Source organism: Carlito syrichta, unplaced genomic scaffold (assembly GCF_000164805.1).
Source record: "Carlito syrichta isolate Samal-C Ts95f unplaced genomic scaffold, Tarsius_syrichta-2.0.1 Scaffold304692, whole genome shotgun sequence".
NCBI classification, from domain to species: domain Eukaryota; kingdom Metazoa; phylum Chordata; class Mammalia; order Primates; family Tarsiidae; genus Carlito; species Carlito syrichta.
In genome coordinates, this window is record NW_007248788.1 from 950 (window position 1) to 21,595 (window position 20,646).

The 20,646-nt window shown below is 36.1% G+C and overlaps 1 protein-coding gene across 1 annotated transcript in view; it reads left to right on the forward strand.

The window, feature by feature from the left end:
• Positions 1-1,948: 1,948 nt before the first annotated feature.
• The window catches only part of NUBPL (nucleotide binding protein like), a 27,597-nt gene continuing 8,899 nt past the window's right edge, over positions 1,949-20,646 (forward strand). The window contains exons 1-2 of the mRNA XM_008060670.1: positions 1,949-2,048; positions 17,643-17,763. Of these exons, the coding sequence (XP_008058861.1) occupies positions 2,001-2,048; positions 17,643-17,763 (169 nt within the window). The 5' untranslated portion in view covers positions 1,949-2,000. The remainder of the gene's footprint in view (positions 2,049-17,642; positions 17,764-20,646) is intronic.

Here is a 20,646-nt window from a genome sequence, read left to right on the forward strand (position 1 = left end):
CATATGAATTCCTGTATTGTTTTTTCTAGATCTGAGAAGAATGTTGCTGGTAATTTGATGCATATTGCATTAAATCTGTAGATTGCCTTAGGTAAGATCCATTAGTCTTTATAAGAGGAGAAAAAAACTGTTAACTAATTTTTGGTTTCTTGGGTAGAACAAATCAAAATAGAAGGCTGTAGTAATCTATGGAGCAGTTTGAAAAGTAGGATTAGCTACCTGATGGCATATAGGAAAATGACCTTCTCAGCAACTTCCAAGGCATTTTATTAATGACAATAGTAGACATAATAATGATATTATTAAGAACAGCAACTATCATTTATTGAATGTTAGGCATCATGTCAGGCATCTGTGTGTAGTAGTTTATTTATTTCAACTCTATAGCCTAAGTATTGTCTTGCCATTTTGTAGGTGAAGAAACTAAAATTCTGATGGGTTAAATCATTATCTAGTCACACAGTTAGTCAGCTATAGAATCAAAATTTGAATCCTGATCTGTTTGGATTCTTAAGCTAATATCTCAAACTTGAGTAATGAATAGTCTTCTTTTAAAGATAGTCTCTTTCCTCCATGCTTCATTTGTTGATTCATTTTAAGGTTACTTAGCTAGGTATAAATTCAGATTCCTTCAGCTTATAGCTCACGTTATATAATTAAAAGCTAAAATATATTAAATATAAGCAAAACTTACAAAATCAATAAAAGTCAAATTAATGGCATTAATTTAATGTGAAACTTTTTTGCTGAAATGAAAATGCTAACTGCAAGATGAATTTATAGCTAACTATTATACAGGTTCTTTTGAGTTTGATCTACCTACTGTTTTATGTGCTTTATGAAAACTTGGTTCTTCCACCACTTTTCTGTATTCTGACTTCTTTAGAATATCCTTTCAGACAATAATCTTTGATATCATTTGACCTTCACTTGGCGTAATCAGTTATTTACTATTACTCCTTCCTGTGTTTTCATTAGCTGTGACAGAGAAGACTGCCACTGATACTGGTTTAATGGTTTGGGGCGCTGATATGTTATAGCATTATGCATTTAGTTATAAGGTGATGAGCAGCCATGTGATCCATAATATATTTTTGTTAACTATTTTTTAGATTTTGAGGTTCTAGAGGAACCCACAAAATTTAAAAAATTCACTGACTCTGCCAATCTTAACAGGCCTTTGTTGTTTCTGCTTAAAAAAAAGTTTATTGAACTTTCTCTCAAAACACTGTACCCAGTGCTATCTGGTTTCTGAAGGGTAATAGTGGAGATCCAGAAAGATCTCCATCTCCATCTACGTCAGTCCTGCTCTAGTTCAGGCTCCCACCATCTTGCATCTGAATTTCTGCTACAGCCTTCAGTTTCACTCCCACAAATTTGTTTTTCACAGTGTGAGTTTTTTAGAATGTAAACTTTTAGGACACGACTTCGGGAATCACCTCTTTCTGGTAACTTTCCTCTATTGCTTCCCCTTATCTCTTTCTTCCCCACCCTATCCATCATACTTCACCATCATCCTCTCTCTCAGGTTGAATTAGGTAGCTTTCCTTCCTGATTCTCCTTCATAACTCCTTTATAATACCCTCTGCACACCTCTACTATAATGCTTAGCACATTGTGTTGTAAACCTTGAATTTTCAGTCTCCCTAGTACACTTCTTAAAAGGAAGGCCTACCTTGTGCAGCTGTCTAACTAACACATTGTTTGAATGGGCAGAAGGTTCCAGTGATATAGTTATGATGCTGAATCACTGACCAATCAATTTTAGAAGTGAGGAGTCAGAGATAGACAAGAACAAAGTAGACATTTCCTTATCTTTTTCATTCATTTATGTGAAATTTATTTGAATTACCTAAATTGTTACTATAGTAGGCTATTTGAGTATGTAAACCACATAATATTGTAAGTAATCTCTCCATAAAGAATTAAAAGGTAGTATCATTTTGTTTATCTTTTGATTAGGTGCTGTGATTGTCTCCACACCCCAGGACATTGCACTGATGGATGCACGCAAGGGTGCTGAGATGTTTCGAAAAGTCCACGTGCCCGTAAGCATTTATAGCTTCACTGAAAAATATGAAACTCTTCTAACGGAAGAAACAAGTAATTGAAAAATAAAATTTAAGTTTTAACTTAGTCCCGTACAAAATCTTTATGAAAATCCTACTGCATGTTTATGGTTACTTTAAAAGCACACTTACAAGTGCAAATCTGTCTACACATATTAATCAAGAAGAATTCGAAAACATCCTTCAGGTATGAGTTTTCTGAAGAAGTACTACTTCTTTAATACTTGCAGCTGTCACAGACAAAAAAATATTGCAGGAGTGTTTTAGGAAATTATTTAGAGAGACTTGAATAGATCACCTGTGGGGAAACAGATGAAAAAAGTTTACTTTTTTCCTTCTGCCTTCTACAATTCAACTCATTTATAGCCCACGTTCTTCTAGAGGGTATCTCAGGATTTTCTGTACAATATGGTGAAATAAAACAAGTTAAAGTATAATTAAAAAGACAAAGAATAATTAAAATCAGATGGAGTCAGAAGTGAAATCAGTAAACAAATTGCATGCTATTAAGGAACTTAAATACATGCTAGAGGTATACTATGAATTTTCTAGCAGCCAAGGGAAAAGAAACATAGTAGCATTATAAAAATGCTCATTTCTACAAAGTTAATAAAGCAAAAGTGATGAATGTTCAAGGAAAATGGATCTGAGATCAGAGAGGAACATCTCTGAGTTCTTGGAAAGAAGAAACTTGTGTGTATAGTGAATACACTCTCATCACCTTCTTTACATTAAATAGAGGGTTATTTCTTCTAGTGCACCTTAACAGAAACAAGTTGAATTGTGCTAGAGTACAATTTAGTACAAACCTTTCTGTACAAGGACAATGTGATGCTTTCATTTATGTGGCTATCTAGTGACTTTGCTTAATTCAAGGATAGATTTTAGAGCTTATGCAGCAGAGCTTTTAAATTTCATCCCATGCATTAGTTTCAGGGGTCTCATGATTTTCTCTCCCTCATCCCCAGACTCCAAATCTTATGTGCAAGTGTATTTGTTTTGGTATGGAAAGAGCTTATAACATTTATTCGATTCTTCAGTGAGACCATGACAAAAGATGATCCAACAATGTATTAGAACGAATGGATTTGCAGGAAAACTCTCATAGATGTTTCTCTCTCAGGAGAGCTTCTAAAAAGTATAAAATAGTATAAAATAGTGTGGTTGAGGTGATTCTCCTCAACCAGTACCTCTTCCTCCTTACCAGTTATTGCAGAGCTGTGTGCATTGATGAGCTCTGGAGCCCTGGATTGGATTGACATGCTCTTGTGAAAACTGAGGAGCCTGATAAGGAAAGTGGCTGTTTGCTTACCTTCCAGTGATCTGAGGGTATTTTGCACTAGCAGGAGTAAAATTGTGATCAGCAAGTAGTTTAGGGGCTATCTTGTGAATTTTAGCTTGGAAAAATCGCTAAAGTAATTATAATCAAATGTCTGCCTCAGATAGAAAACTGTCTCTCTAAAGCACCTAATTTGAGCAATATGACTTCCTATTATGTATGCTCTGCAAGATAAACTGCATACAAGTAATACCTACTTAGATAACTAAGTAAGGTTACTTATTTTATGGGATTTTAAAATACAAATCAGCAAAAAGTTAGAGAGAGGATTATCTACCAAAATTATGACACTGAATTAAACAAGTAGTCTATAATCCTTTCTGGCAGAAAGTAGATAACAGGGCCAATGGTCTAATAAAACCACTTCAAGGTCAGGATAATAGCCATTCTTTCTTCATGTAAGTGAATGCTTAAATTCCCATTCTGTAAGGTGAGAGTGGAGGCATATGTCTAGCTCAATCAAAAATATCATGAAGCCGGGCTCGGTGGCTCAGCCTGTAATCCCACGCTTTGGGAGGCTGAGGTGAGTGGATTGCCTGAACCTGCAGGTTCGTGACCCGCCTGGGCAACTTGGCGAGACCTCATCTCTATGATAAAAAAAAAATTAGCCGGGCGTGGTAGCGCGTGCCTGTAGTTCCAGCTACTCGGAAGGCTGAGGCGGAAGGATTGCCGGAGCCCAGCAGGTCGAGGCTGCAATGGCCGGGAGCAGCCACTGCACTCCAGTCTGGGCAACGGAGAGACTCCAACTCAAAAAAAAATATCATGAATTCCTTGAGGGAAAAGTTTTACAAAGAGCAGGAGCCAGACCTTTTAAAGAATTGTAACCTCTAGGGAGGGAGGGGCATACCTCATCAACAAGGGTACCTGCATAATCAACATATGTATACCTAACCCTGAATTGTACCCCACATCTTTATAATAAAAAAATAAATAAAAAAGAATTGTAGCCTCTTAAATTATCATTTTGTATACCAATAGACCATTTCAACTGAAACTGTCTGTTGAGGTTACTTTGGCTATGGGGCAGGTCCTACACAGACTTTGCTAGTTTGGAGTCTAATGACCACAGTTGCCAAATTCAGCACATAGACCTTTCAGTCCTTAGTTATTTTCACTTACCTATAGCCCTGGATGTGTAATGCCCTCTGGTGAAGAGACAAAAATCTCATACTGTTCTGACAGATTTTTCTCCAGGCTCTAAGATGGTTGGACAGATAAATTTTTTAACTTTTAATTTTTTTATTTTAAAGATGTGGGGTACAATTCAGGGTTAGGTATACAAATGTTCATTATGCAGGTACCCTTGTGGATGAGGTGTGCCCCCACTTCCCCAGGCAGATTTTCCCACTGCTGCCAATCCCGCTTCCCCACCCACTCTCAGCAGTTTCACGCTGCTGCCAATTCTTTTCTTATATTATTATGATAATTGTTCAAGTTCTGCTTATGAGTGAGAACATGTGATACTCAGTTCTTTGTTTCTGTGAAAGATCATTCAGTATTATAGACTCTAGGTTCATCCAGGTTGCTGTGAAGTTCATGGTTTTGTCTTCTTTATGGCTGCATAACATTCCATTGTGTATATGTACTACATTTTTTTTAACCAGTCATCTTTTGGTGGGCAGCATGGTTGGTTCCATGTTCTTGCTACTGTGAGCAATACTACAATAAATATACATGTGCAGATATCTTTTTTATAGAGTGATTTGAATTCTTCAGGGTATATTCCCTGTAGGTGGCTAGCAGGGTCATATGGAAGGTCGATATTTAGATCTTTTAGGAATTGCCACACTGTTTTCCACAGAGACAGAACTAGTTTACACTCCCACCAACAGTGTAGAAGTGTTCCCTTTTCACCACATCCTCTTCAGCACCTGTCGTTTTTTGAGTTATTGATGATAGCCATCCTGACTGGAGTTAGGTGTTATCTCAGTGTGGTTTTAATTTGTATTTCTTTGATAACTAGTGAGGCTGAGCATTTTTTCATGTATCTGCTGGCTGCTCGTATGTCTTCTTTTGAGAACTGTATATTATCTTTTGCCCACTTTTTGGCACATTTGAGTTCCTTGTAGATCCTAGATGTTAGGCCTTTGTCAGACATACAGTTGGCAAATATTTTTTCCCAGTCTGTGGGCTGTCTCCCTGCTCTCTTGATGATTTCTTTGGCTTTGGAGAAGCTTGTCAGTTTGATGAGGTCCCACTTGTCTATCTTATCTTGTATGGCATGGGTGCTTAGGGTTTGATCAGGAATTGGGTGCCAGTTCCAGTTTTCATAAGGGTGTCTCCTGCATTTTCTAAGGTTCTTATAGTTTTGGGTTTTACATTTAGGTCTTTGATCCATTTAGAGTTGACTTTTGTGTATGGTAATGGGTAGGGGTCTTGTTTTTTATCTTCTGTATGTGGTCAGCCAGTTTTCCCAGCACCGTTTACTGAATAAGTTGGACAGATAATTTTTAGGGAACATTACAGAGGGGAAGAGGGATGGTCCCTAAGTCTAGCTATTGCTAGTTGGGTACCACTGAAGGATAAAAATTTAAGGAATCAGCAAGAAAATGTCATGAGGAAGTATTCCAAATGAAGGATGGTAGACTGCATAAGTCTCATAGGACTACTTCAGGGTTTGGTTAGGGAGTGGAAGAACTGTTTGGGATCAGAAAGGTTAATGTTAGAGTTTAAGTATGCAGAACTGGAGCAGTTCTAGGTCATGACAAGGGCTACGATGTGGTCATAGGTTTGTGGTACATAGAAAGAGTGGAAGTGAAAGTCATTGGAACTGTGTAATCCCTCCAAGTTGGAATTAATACTTCCATCCTTTTGGGCTTTTAGACATCTTCCTGTGTCTTTATTATAGTCCTCTTTTTTTCACCTTTATATTTTAATTATTTGTCCTTTAAACTACAAAGTTTTAAAAAGAGGTAGAATGTCTTAATTATCCTTTAAACCTGAAGACAAGATTGGTGTTCAGTGGATGAGCAATGAGCTCTGTAAGCATTTGGACAACCATGTTGCAGCTGTGTTGTAAAGAAGTTCTTGGTCATGTGTGGGAGGTGATTTGATGACCTCTGAGACCCATCTAGCCCTTAAGAGCCTAAGTAATGATAGTTTGAAATTAGAAACTGTTCCATAAATACAAAAGAGATGCTATGCCTTGTTTATACCACTTTATTCCGTTCTCCCCCCACCCCCCACCCCCAGTTTTTAGTCTTGCTGTCTGTTTTTCTCCATTTGAAGTACATTAGTTGCTATGGAAACAATGATGTCATTGGATTTCATTGGTATGGGCAGAGCTTAGTAATGTCTGCAAGAACATTTTGAAGTTAATTTAGATGGTTTCTTAAAACTCAGGGCTTAGATAGGGGAAAGAGAAGAAGAGATGAGCTATTATATTATCTACCTGAAATGATACCTCCTATGCCAAATCCTTAGTTATCTCAGTATCTGTAGGTAGATTATTTTTTAAATAATAAAAATTTAAGTCTTTTACATTTTTAATAATTAGAATTTAAATGTTATGCCATTCTCACCCACTTTTGTTGCCTTCTGATACAAAGGAGTCCCAGGTGCCTTGATTTGGAGCTGTTCCCCTATCATTTAAACTTTCAGAGTCACAGATATTTTATTATGTAGCCCTTCTTTCTTTGGTAATCTTCCCAGCTGTAGAAAAGTATATTAAAGTATGTGAGCTCTCCTGTTCCTTCTGCACATAAAGGATCACTTTCTTAATTTTAATTAACAAATAGTATTTATTCCACAAATCTATATTTACTAATATTTAGTGCCTCCTATAGGCAAAATACTGTAATACTCCATTGATGATTAAAAATTAATAAAGGAGGATGAAACCTCTTCAATTTCTTTGTAATCGTGTAGACTAACTCTATTATGGTTTGGGGACCATAAATTCTTTTTTTTTTTTGAGTTGGAGTCTCACTCTGTCGCCCAGACTGGAGTGCAGTAGCCGCTCCCGGCCACTGCAGCCTCGACCTGCTGGGCTCCGGCGATCCTTCCGCCTCAGCCTACCAAGTAGCTGGAATTACAGGCATGTGCTACCACACCCGACTGATTTTTTGATTTATTGTAGAGATGAGGTCTCGCTGCCCAGGCGGGTCTCGAACCCGTGGGCTCAGGCAATCCACTCACCTCAGCCTCCCAAAGGCACGGGATTACAAACTGAGCCACCGAGCCTGGCTTGGGGACCATAAATTCTGAGGAATATGAAAACACTTTTTTTCCCTGAGATCTCAGGGATGACTTCATGGAAAAGCCATGATTATCTTTCTCTGGTCCCTGTAATTTTGCACATGTTGGTCCTTTACCTGTTAAGTCATTGTCAGGTTTGGGAACTCATATATTCATTTTTCAAGTCCGTGTTCAGACATTTCCTCTAGAAAGCTTTTCTCAATCTGCCAGAAAAAGTTAGTAATCCTTTTTCCAGCCTGCTTAGACCTACATCTACTTTGGTTCTTATCCCACTACAGGTTTACCTAGCATCTTCACAGAAGAATGGGAGTTCCTAGATGGCAAAAATACATTCCTTAAACATTCTTAATTGCTCATTTACGTGGCACATAGCTGGCATGTTAAAAATGTTGATCTGGGCTATAGTGCCATTCACATCTGCCATTTCTTCTCTCTGACTTGGGAAATAATGCCATCCACACGTGCTGTTCCCTTTTCTCCCAACTCATAGCTGCTCTGCCTTGCATTCTCTGTGCTGCAGCCAAACTGGTGTTTTTTTCACTTCTTCAAAGTTTCAATATACCAGTTCTTTCCTCAGGACCCTTAGCCTGCTGTTTTCCTACTTGAGGACATTTTACTCTCACATTTTTTATCTAGGGACTGGGAAGGGACAGAATTCAATCTGAAGAGAATCAGGAATACACAAGTTGTGTTCAGGATTGTTCAGTTTGTCTATAATTGAGGTAATATGTATTGGTATATCTATGCTAGGGCCAGGTTTGGTAGCTTCGTAAATACTGGGATAAGGAATTTAGACCTTCTTAAGATTACAAGAGTAATTCATAAAGAATACTAGGTAGGAAGAAGATATAATTAGGATAGAGCTTTGAAAGTTTTAATCTGGTGGAGATGAATAGAAAGGGCAGGAGCCAGGAAAGCATAGAGGCAGTAAGGAAGCATTGGCAATGATCAGAGTTATTCACATGCAGATTACAACCCACCAGTGGGTCATGAAGCCAATACAGGGAGAGATTTAACCCAAATTTGGAAACCATATCATGGTAAATTGTTCTTAGGAAGAGAGAGTCTTATTTCATAAATATTTTGCTTTTAGTTATAAACACACATACATGTGTATTTTTATGGGATCAAGATGTAAAATATTTATCTTATCACTAAGTCAGTCTAAAAAGTTGGAAAAACACTGGTGTAGGTGATATGTAATAAGGGACTGGTTTAGAATAATGGCAATGAAAATGAAAAAGGAAATGAATATAACTGACATTTTGTAGGAAGAATTGGCAGGCTTGGCAATTGATTGCATGGGGTAGAGGTGTTAGGACAAAAAAGCAGATATCAGGAATTTTGAGAGTTATGCTGCCATTAATAAATCTACTAGGAGCTGTTTTGTTCACTCAGGATGACAACAAACTGAAATAAGAGGTTAGGTTCTCAGTTACAAATCTCTGCCTTCATTCTCTATAAGGGTTGAGATTTAATAGTGTTTGTCAAGGAAGAGACTATCAAAGAAAACATTTGGTTCTGGTCTTTTGTTTGTTTATTTGTTCTATTTGCATCATACAGAAGAAGACATTATTCATCTATGTACTTGTATCTTTTGGGGATTTTTTGTTTTGTTTTGTTTCTTTGAGTTAGAGTCTTACTTTGTTGCTCAGGCTGGAAGTGAAGTGTCATGATCACGCCTCATCACAGCCTTGACCTCCTTGGCCCAGGCGATCCTTCTGCCTGAGGCTCCCAAGTAGCTGGGACTATAGGCATGCTACCACACCCAGCTATGAGCCACTGCTCCCAGCCTTTATTTGTAGCTTCTTATATAAAGATTTTTTCCAACTTACGGAACTATATTCTTTGATATTCTTTTGTGGTTGCAAATTTTACTATAATTTTTAGGCAACACGATACTACTTGCGGAGGCATTTTTACATAGTAATGAAGAGCATAAGCTCAGGAGTCCGAATTGTAGAATTCAATTCCCAGCTCTGTCACTTTGTTACTACGAGTATGTGACCCTAGTTATTTATTCAGTGCCTCAGTTTTTTCATTCATAATATGGGTATTGTAGTAGTATTTTCTGTAGGACTAATGTGAGAAATAAATGAGATTATGCCATAAATTGTATAGTACAGTTTTTAGCACAGTATAAGCACTTGATGATATAATGCCATATAATTAATGTTGCTTATTGTAATTACTTTTTAAAATGTGGTCATGAAACAGATAAATTTATATTTTACAGATATTTGTGTGTTTGGCCTAGGTATTTTGACTAGTTCATTTATTTACTAATAAGAATTTTAATAATAAATTTTTTACAATGAAGATGAATACTATACTGTCTTTTGAGTTTTTTATGTATTAGTTCAGTTGTTTCTTCTCATATAGATTTATTAAGTTACTAATGTTATTTTGAGTCCAAAATTCTGCATTATTTAAAATTTGCAATTTTTAAGATAGGCTAATTACTGTAACACATTACCCTAAAATATATAATGATGCAAATACAATAGAAGCTTATTTTTTGCTCATGTTACAGTACTGGTGAATGAACAAGTGAGCAGGGTGACCTTCTTTCTTGTTGTCATTTAGGCTGTTGGAACCTCTGTCACTTTCCCATGTGACTGCTAAGGTTACCTTTGGAACCATCTTCATTCTTGCCAGCCAGAAGGGAAAGACAAGTATAGGGGCAAGTCTACATGGAAGATTTTTATGGGCAAGGCTTGGATTGATACCCATACTTCTACTCACATTCCACAAGCCAAAATTTAGTCATATATGTCATCTTTCTCAAGGAGCCCAAGAAATGTAGGTTAGTCTTGTGCCAAGGAAGATGAGACCATGGATTTTGGTGAGCAGTAGTCTATGACAGAGTTGACCTGGAAACAAACATATAGATTAAAGTCTAATGCTGGTCACTGAATTTATTTATTTCCTAACAAATAATTCTGAAAATTGCATAGTTATTTCAGTCTTGCAAATAGTTATTTATTTTATAAAAGAGATAGAAATTTTACTTTTCCTGTGGTTTACTTTTTCTACTAAATTAAAAATTCTACTATGGTCTGGCACTTTTTAATATTTATTTGTAAAGGCTAATTATTATATTGTCTTCTAAGAAAAATTAGATGATTTTTCTAGTTAGAACTAGATGATTTTTGTTGATGTTTTCTTTGCATTTTCCATTGTTTCTCATTTTCATTACAAATGATTCCATAAGTTGTGATGTGGAACCCCTTGTTGAGGATCAGAATTTTTATTTATTATTTTTCTGGCAGAGTAACCATTTATGACAGTGGGTTATCATTTGGATCAAAAGTTCCACTCCTTCATCTTTGAATGCCTTCAGAACTCTTGTGTTCATGATGTCTTCCTTAAAAACTTTTTCAGCATCTAGTTTGTCCTGTTTTATTTAATACTCTAGTCTAGTTTTAAGGTAATTGTATTGCTCAAAAAAAAATTTAGAAATAGGTAATCTTATGTGGAAGATTATGGAAATGGGACAAGTGACACATTTATTCTCTCTTTTTCATCCTTAAACATAGTTTTAATCAAGTGATCTTACTTGATTCTTAGGGAAATCTATTGCCTTTAATGTGTTTAAAGAATCTTTCAGTATTGGCTTTCGAAGCTTGCAAAGTACTGTTTGAATTCTTCTTAGGAACCTATATCAACTAGTTGCACATGACATATCACTTATGGCTTCCTTCTTCACAATTGGGTAATTTTTCCATTTTTAGAAAAGTGATTTTTCTTCAATGATAACCTTTATAAGACTGGACAGCATTCTGTGTCTCAGCCATAACTACATCTCAGAGACTGATGATGCTTATCTTTCCCCAGGCTCTATGTTCATGTGTGCTTGAAACTAGAATGCTCTTTTGTGTGATTTCCATGAATTAAACTCATCTAACTCTTACAAACAACTCTATGAGGTAGAGAACATTATTTTCCCCATTTTGCAGGTGTGGAAACTGTGGTATAGAGAGGTTAAATAACTCACATAAGGTCATTCATCTGTGTAGCGGGGCATTTGAACTCTGATCTCAAGCCCACATTCTGTGGAAATCCAGATTTGATGTGTAGTACTATGGGCATAATGGAATATCACAGGGTGAGAGATTTTAGGGCACAAGAGGAGTTTTCACCAAATTGGGTTTCTGTTTATTCAGATAGGTAAGTGAAGTCAGAGGAAAACTAGTAGATTGAAAACTGGAGAGAAATTAGTGAGCCATAGGCTCTGTTGACAGTCAGGAGAGGTAAGGAGGTGATAAGGGGAGGGGGAGTTCAATGCCCAGGGCCTGGTAGAAGGCGATAAAGCCGAAGACTTGACTGCAGTGCTGAGTGGTAAGGATAGTTCAGACCAGGCCTGTCCTATAACTGTGCTCTTAATTACTCTGCTAAATTGCTTTACTAAACTACATTGACTCATCTGTTGTTTGAGGCCGCATAATTCCATGCACAAATTTTCAAGTCCACTTGCTTTTCATCTTGTTTGGTGACTTCCATATAAAAACCAGTCAACCAGCTACTTTGCAATTTGACTTTGCCATTTACTAACTGTGTGATCTTGAGCAAATTATTGAGCTTTAGTGCTTTCTCTCGTGAAACAGAGATGATAATACCCATTTCATTGGTCATTATGGCAGGTAAGTGTGATTATACATATAGTACTTAGCATAACCTTAGCACACGGTACTGTAAAAAATAACTCTGAATGTTCAAGTGGTAGACGTCGGAGATCATTATACATCTTCATTGTAGAGATTAAGAATTTAAGACCCTGGTTTGGGGGTGGAGACACAACATTAATAAGGGTACCTGATCTCAAACCAGGCAAAGTGGGGACCAAAGGGAGGCCCAAACTTTACCTGCATGTTGTACACTTGTATACCTAATCCTGAATTGTATCCTACATCTTTAAAATAAAATATATTTAAAAAGAAAATAAAGAAAAATTCATGGCCTAGAGAAATTGAGTTGCACCTCATGGGCCCACAGTTATTTACTTGGTCCCTGAGAGGAACATGGATGCAGACCTCCCCATTCACTGTTCTTTCCATGTCAGACTACTTCTGAAAGAAAAAACAAGAACACTCATCTCATTTGTTAAAATTATGATACCTGTGCACATGCTTCAAGGAATCCAAAAACTGGTTTGAGGCTAATAGAGAACTGAAAAGCACTTATGAATCTAATCAGTTTCAGTTACTATTATTCATTCTGTATTTAACAATGAGTTTTTTCTTAAATCATAGCTTTTAATCCTTGTGACAGCTTCTGACCAGCAAGCATTTAACCTGATTGTAACCTTGAAAAATTGTATTACATAGTAGCCTGAAAATCTTGCTTGTTTCTTACCTGTACCTGGGCTTAAAATGCCAAGGAGAAATTAAAATTGGAGCCTTTTGAGCCTGCTTAATTCAGTAGATTTAGACATAAAAACCTAATAATATTCAGAGAAATGTTGATATTTCAAGAGAGTCATTTTTTAAAAAGTTAATAAAGAAGTACGCTTCTGAGCCAATGATAGACTGAAATAATGTAAGAATAACATGTAAAAGGTTTGTGGTGGCTGATGTTAGTCAGGCCTATGTAGTATTTTCTTTCTTTCAGTAAAGCTAGCTGAGGTAAAAAGAAAAAAGAACCCTATACTTTGACAAGGCATTAAAAAATGAGCATGCTTACAGCTTTATCTCAATGTTTTTATATAAATTAAGCTATAGCAAAGTGTCTGTTTTCTAATGTTTTCTGCTATCAAAAGTTACATACAATAGCTCTACAGTAAACACAAACAGCTTAACAATATATAAAGTATTCATAAGATGTAAGGCTTATTTTGGGGGAGGGGGTCATGTGGACATTAAGAGAGAAGAATTTTTATGAACAAAATTGTAATATGGATATTTTAATGTTATTTCTTATTGCATTAGTCATTCCATTCAAAACCTCATTGATTATGGAGGACTGCTCTTAAATGAATTAGAGCAAGTTTCCTAAGGTTTCCCCCTCCGCCCCCCCATTTCTAAGTTTTTTAATACCCAAGGCTTTCTTTTTAAATTTTCCCCCAGCTAACCCTATGTTTTGAAAGAGTTGTTTGTCACACAGTCTTCATATGTTCATTAGTAATTAAGTTCTTTTCTCTTTTTTATTAATCAAATATATAAATAACATGTGCATATCTATATGTATACAATTAGTGTATATATACTATATACAGACACATAGGATTATATATCTAACTGTTGTATGAGCTTCTGAACAGAATGCAATAACCATGTGAGTGTTATCACTCAGTTGATATAATTTCAGCTAAAGGCAAAGAAACTTGACAGCTTATCTGTCCTGTATATTCTTGAAAGTAAATGTTTCATTTCTGTTCAATTTTTAAAATATCCATAATCAATCACAGAACCTGACAAAATATTTTTGTGCATATTTAGGACCTTAAAACATAAGGTAGATGAGGAAATTCTAGAGCTAAGTGGAATTAGTTATTTCAAGATGACCTAGGAAGCAATATTAGGGCATTTATTCTTAAACTGGAAGAAGTTACATATTATCAGTAATATAGCCAAGCTTAATCGTCAAAACCTGACTTTCAAACATATCGAGGGTTCTTTATCTTAAAACTTTTCATTATACATTCTTATCAGTAAATGATGTTTGAACATATACCCCAATATGTGTATACTTATTGTTGTTATATATAGTATATGTAGTATGTGCTTATTGCTTCATTAATGTTATTTTAATTATACACAAAATTAAATTTTTAAAGGAACTCATAACATAGAAATAGAAATTTTAGTGCTTTTTTCTATACCTGTGTATCAGCCAAGATGGGTTAGGTTATATGTGTTAACAATTCTCAAATTTCAGTGGCTTAAAACAACACCAGTTTATTTTTTCTCATGCTACATGTCCATTACGATTTGACTTCAACACTCCTCTGTATTGCATTGTTCTTTATATTGTTCAGCACTATTGTTCAGCACTCTGGCAGCCAAACTGACAGAGCAGCCACCATCTGGAGGCTTGCTGGCCACTGGGACAAAGGGAAAGATAATGGGGAATTATCACTTAGGGTCTTGACCTAAATGTGACACATGGCACTTCTGCTCACAATTCATTGGCCAACACAAGTTATATGTACTTACCTAATTGCAGAGAAGAAAAATCGTAACCTTTGCCCTGGAAGAGAATTGGATATATTTTAGATAGCACCAAAAATGATCACCTCTCCCATGATTGAGTATGGAGAACATAGCCGTGAATCTAAGAAAATAAACACACAAAGACAAGTCCATTTTAGTTGAGTTTTTTTTCCTGTTATTTCGTGTTGTTTTTAAAACTCTACTGTCTAATTACTGAGTAATGAGTCTACTACAACTATAGGCTTAAAGCCCCATAATAGCTTCTTTGGTGCCCATTTTATAACTGATACCTTAATAGCGCCTGCAAGCCTTTCCTTTCCAGCTTCATCTCAGGCCATTCACACCATACCTCAAAGGCCTCTGACTGGCCTTTCAATTCCTTGAAGGGAGACATGTGCTCCTTACTTATGTCTTTAACATTTTTCTTCCTTTTCTCCTAGTTTTTACTCAGTTATTTTCTAACTTTTGGGTCAAATGTTTCCTCAAGGAAGCCCTCTCTGACTCTGTTTAAGTTCTCCCTGTTCTGCATTTTCATAATACACTGTACTTTGCTTACAGAGAAGCTGTTCCATTTTAAGTACATTTTTACACTATTATTTGTTCAGTTCTTTTCTCCCTTTAGAGCACAACACCAAGGGGGCAAAGATCAATTCTGTTTTGCTAACTACAGTATGCTGTTCCTTGTGTTTAGTCCAGTTACTGGCATGTAATAAGAGCATGTTAAATATTGTTTGGTTGTAGTTTTATATTTTAGCTTGGTAACATTTATGTAGTCTATAGAGAACATCTCTGGAGTATATATACAGTTCATAGAGAACAATTTGATAAGAAGTAAAACATACAAACTGCAAATACATGCTTGCTCTATGCCTCTATGTCTTAGGGAGTCTCTCTTTTCCTGTTCTCTCTGAATTGAAATATACCCTCACCTGTATTTTCACTTTCTTTAAGTGTTTTTCTTTTTCTCATTTTTTGAGGGATATTTTTATGTTTAAGTTGAAGACCCTACAGTCAGGAGATGTATCACATTTAACATAAACGGTAGTAAAACTGCCCAAGCAATGAGTGTATTATATAGACACAGTGAATAAACAAATAAACTGTGTGATATTAAGCTGTGTTTTCCTCTAGCTTCCTGGAGATGGTACTGAATTACCAAAGCACAGTGTGATTTATTTTTTGAGATACTTTCCATCAGCAAATGACATATATTACATAGTTGGAAAATGCTTTGCTACAAATTTATGTCTTTCACTATTTGTCTTCATTTATAAATGTTGTGAACAAGTCTTTTCTGTTCCTCTTTTCAGAAGGAATAACAAATTTTTTTCACCTTCTTGTCTATATGTTTGATTGTGGAATATCACTGCTATTCTTCATTTTAAATGCAAATGTTTTTGTAATCTCCTACAGCAATAATCTTATGGTAGAATTGATAGGATGATACAGATGGTTATTTCTAAACCTCTGATAATAGTGTTCTGCATTTTTATTCTAGAAGAGAGCCATTGCTTCTCATCAGTTAGAAAGTGAGATTTAAAGGAACATATAAATAAGGATTATATTTGCAGAGCCTGTCTATTTAACAGTACTGTCAAATAATAATGTTTATTAAGCACAGTCGTCCCTAGGTATATAGGGGATTGGTTCCAGAATTCCCGCCAACCGCCCCCTCCACATATGCCAAACTTCACATATTCGAGACCCACAACCCACATACTATATTAAAAAATCAGCCCTTCAGGTATGTGGCCTTTGCATCCTGTGAATGCGGTATTCTCAGTCTGTGCTCCATTGAAAACAATCTGTATAAGTGTAACCACACAGTTCAAAACCCATGTTGTTCAAGAGTTAGCTATATCTATTTTGTGCCAGAAACTAGGGAAACTTAGAAAGAGATAGACATTGTTTAGGAAACTTTAAAATTTTGTTTTAAACAATAACATTCTGGTAAGAGTTGAGTCTCAGTTTTTTGCTAGCACTCTCAGTTTTCTTAACTGTAGGATGGAGGCAATAACATACCCATCTCATGAAGTTCTTGTGAAAAATAAATTTAAGATAGTACATTAAAAACACTTACCCTAGTACTTGGCATTTATAAGCACTCAGTATTTGTTAGTTTTTATTTACTACGAGATTTCATCCACAGTTAACCTCTTAACTATTTATTTTCCTCTCTTCCTCCCTCTTATTTTTCTCCATATTATATCAGAGCTAAATTTCTAAAACCCACCTCTTCAATACCATCTTCTCAACTTTAAAAACTATTTGTGGTTTTCTGTTGTCCAAAGAAAAATGCCTTAAATACATGGACAGCATTTAGTACCTTACCATCTGACCCTTACCTTCCTTCACAATCCATCTTCTGCCTTGTCCACACAATAGGTACAGTCCAACTAGGCCACACACAGCTGTATTTTGCTGCCTTGATTTGTGCTCTTCCTTCTGCCTAGAATTCCTGCTGTAGGCCTCCTGCTAAAAGTTTTAGCATGAGATGTCACCACCAACCTAAAGGACCAATTATCTATGGGCAATTCAAAGATTCCTCTTATTTTTTCCTTTTTCTTCTGAAAGAGAAAACAAGAACACTCATCTCATTTGTTAAAATTATATCTGTGCTCATGTTTCAAGGAATCCAAAAACTGGCCTGAGATAGTTTTTTTTTGGTTCCTGTTGGTTCATCTCTCTTTAGCATATATTGCAACATTAAAGGTAATTACATATGTCTTGCTATCTCACTAGCTTGTGGGTTCCTTCACAGTAGAGGCCATAACTTACTCATCATATCACTAGAACTTAGTAGGTATACAGTAAAAACTTGTTAGAATAGTATATTCAGATCTGATTTAATTTTGTTTTGATATCAATGTGTTTTCATTATTCTAGGTTCTTGGCCTTATCCAAAACATGAGTGTTTTCCAGTGTCCAAAATGTAAGCACAAAACTCATATTTTTGGTGCTGATGGTGCAAGTAAACTAGCGCAGACCCTTGGTCTTGATGTTCTAGGTAAGACCATAGGATGTTCTTTTGTAGAGGAAATAGCAGAAGGGAAACTGGGTGTGAGGCTTGGGATTAAATGTGTCTCAGATAATGATGAGTTGCTTTTGGCTTTGTGTTTTAAATTAAATTAATGTAGCTCAGTTCTAATGTGTTAGGTTTTCTTTGGCTTTTTTGAATAGGTTTATTCTGCATCTATGATAATAGTTTCCTGCCTCTAACTTAAATTTGGTAAGAAAGCGTTATGATCCAAGTACTGTGATTTGAAGCCATATTTTAAATCACCGTCATCAATACGTTTGCTAAGTTGGGCATATATCTCTTGGTATAAACAGGTATTCATGAAAACATTTCAGCATGTTGTAGCAACATTTGGAAGTGCCAGTTCTTGATGAATACATAAAAATGCTTTCCTAATTAGTTCTGTATTTGTCAGTTTTTTTGCTTTAGAATGACAGTATTTACTATTTTCTCTAATCTTCTTATGTGTTTGATATTTCTACAAAATATGGTACCTAAAATTTACATTGTTGCACTCCTGTTCATGTCACTGATTCGAAGAATTAATTAGTGCTATGAGGAGAGCTAAAATCATGTGTTAAGTAAGTAAAACACAGATTTTGGATAAAATGTGATTTTTCAAAATCCCAAGCAACTTAATAAATTTTTCAGAAAATACGTTTTGAAACCACCCGTTGGGTACCATGTCCATTACCAGGGGGAGACAGGGCTTGCTAGAAGCCCAAACCTCACCTGCATGCAATTTATTTAGATAGTAAATCCTCATGTGTATCCCACAACTCTAAAATAAATGTTTTTTTAAAAGAACAAAAAAGCCAGCTCGGTGGTTCAGCCTGTGGTTCAGCCTGTAATCCGGCACTTTGGGAGGCTAAGGTTAGTGAATTGCCTGAGCCCACGGGTTCGAGACCTGCCTGGGCAACTTGGTGAGACCTCATCTCTACAATAAATCAAAAAAATTATCCAGACGTGGTAGCGCACGCCTGTAGTTCCAGCTGCTTGGAAGGCTAAGGTGGAAGGATCGCCGGAGCCCAGCAGGTCGAAGCTGTGGTTGCTGGGAGCGTGCCACTGCATTCCAGTCTGGGCGACAGAGTGAGACTCCAACTCAAAAAAAAGAACAAAAAAGAAAAAGGAAAAAAATTTTTTTGATATTCTAATTGTGAATGAGTTTCTATTCTTGGCAAAGGCAGATGTTAGGTGCTGAATAAGGGAGGCAGAGAGTGAATTATTAGTTTTAAGTAGTTAAAAATTAAGATCCTTTAGAGATCAAAGAATTTCAGAACTCTCTGTTATAATTAAGTTTCTAAAAATTGATGTCAAATATATTATTTGTATGCATTTGCACTATAGCAGCCATTACAATACTAGGTGAATACTAATGATGTATTTTGATATATTATTATAATTATAGCCACTAATTATTTTCTGCAACTGTTTTTCATTTAACTAACCCAGAAAGTTCAATTTTCCACATCTGCATAATAACATAACAGATTGACATTCACTTATATAATAAAGTAAATGTGTAATTATAATGGCATTATTGAATTATGCTGACAACATTGTAATTTCCTAACTTATAAATGAGTAGTGAAATTTTGTAAGTCAGTTACTTAGAATTTGAAACATAGAGTAAAAATCTCACATATAGAAGTTACATTTTAACTGACAGCTCACAAATGTACAATTACCTTAAAAACATATCAGAAACACTGATTACGGAACACAAAAAAATGGATAGTGCCATAGACTGCTGTATCTAACAGCGTAATGGGAAAAATAATTTAGAGTTCCAACTCAGGACATATCTCCTCCTTTAATGGAGTCATGGGATCTCAGAGGGATCTCCCGTGAAGGGGGTCAGAGGTTCCAGTTATAAAGAGGTTGGATTTGGGAATGAAGAACTGAAATCTGGGAAAGATCTCTCTCAGTTATGGCTGCCTAGCTGGTTGAACCTCCCAAGAACCTTCATTTGCCCTTTACTGACTCCTTGGCAGACTCTTAATTCACTTTCATTAATTTGGCTGCCTTTTAAATGATTATTTGGCATAATTGTTCTTCAGAACTGTTATCTGTATTTACCAATGGAGACAATTAGTACATAGTAGTTAAGGTTTCACTGTCTCACAGAAAACCCTTAAACCTATTATTTATCTGAAATCTCCTGTCACTTCTTTCAGATCTAGTCTGTCAAAAGTACTTCTCATGCTCAGGCTGTTCCTCACTCATTCTCCTAACTTTTACTCTTTAAATCCCTCTCTAGATAGAACCGTTAACCCATTACCACTCTTCCTGTGCCACCTATTTTCTAACAAGGTTTTTCTCTTTCCTGGTCTACTCCTCTTTGGTAGGATTATGAGTCTTTGAAGAGCAGATGATGTCGATAGGTGGCTATATAAAGGAGAAGATTTTACTCTCTTTCCATTTCTGCAGTAGAAAAGAAATTATTCAGGATGTCCAATCATAATGGCAGTTCATAAATCGAGAGAAGAAACTTTATGGGTTTCTAAATTTTTTTTTAACTTATTTTTCTCTGTCTCTGTGACAGTTTCCTACAGTCTTAAGTTGATCTGTAGGATGAGTATAAAATTTACTGAAAAGCTAATCTTTAAGTGGCTACTGAAATACTCATGTTTTTGTCATTTGGCCCTTGGATATTAAGGGAAGACTTAGATTTAAGATTAAAAATTTGCTGACGCCGGGCTCGGTGGCTCAGCCTGTAATCCTGCGCCTTTGGGAGGCTGAGGTGAGTGGATTGCCTGAGCCTGTGGGTTCGAGACCCGCCTGGGGCAGCGAGACCTCATCTCTACAATAAAATCAAAAAAATCAGCCGGGTCGTGGTAGCGCATGCCTGTAATTCCGGGCTACTTGGAA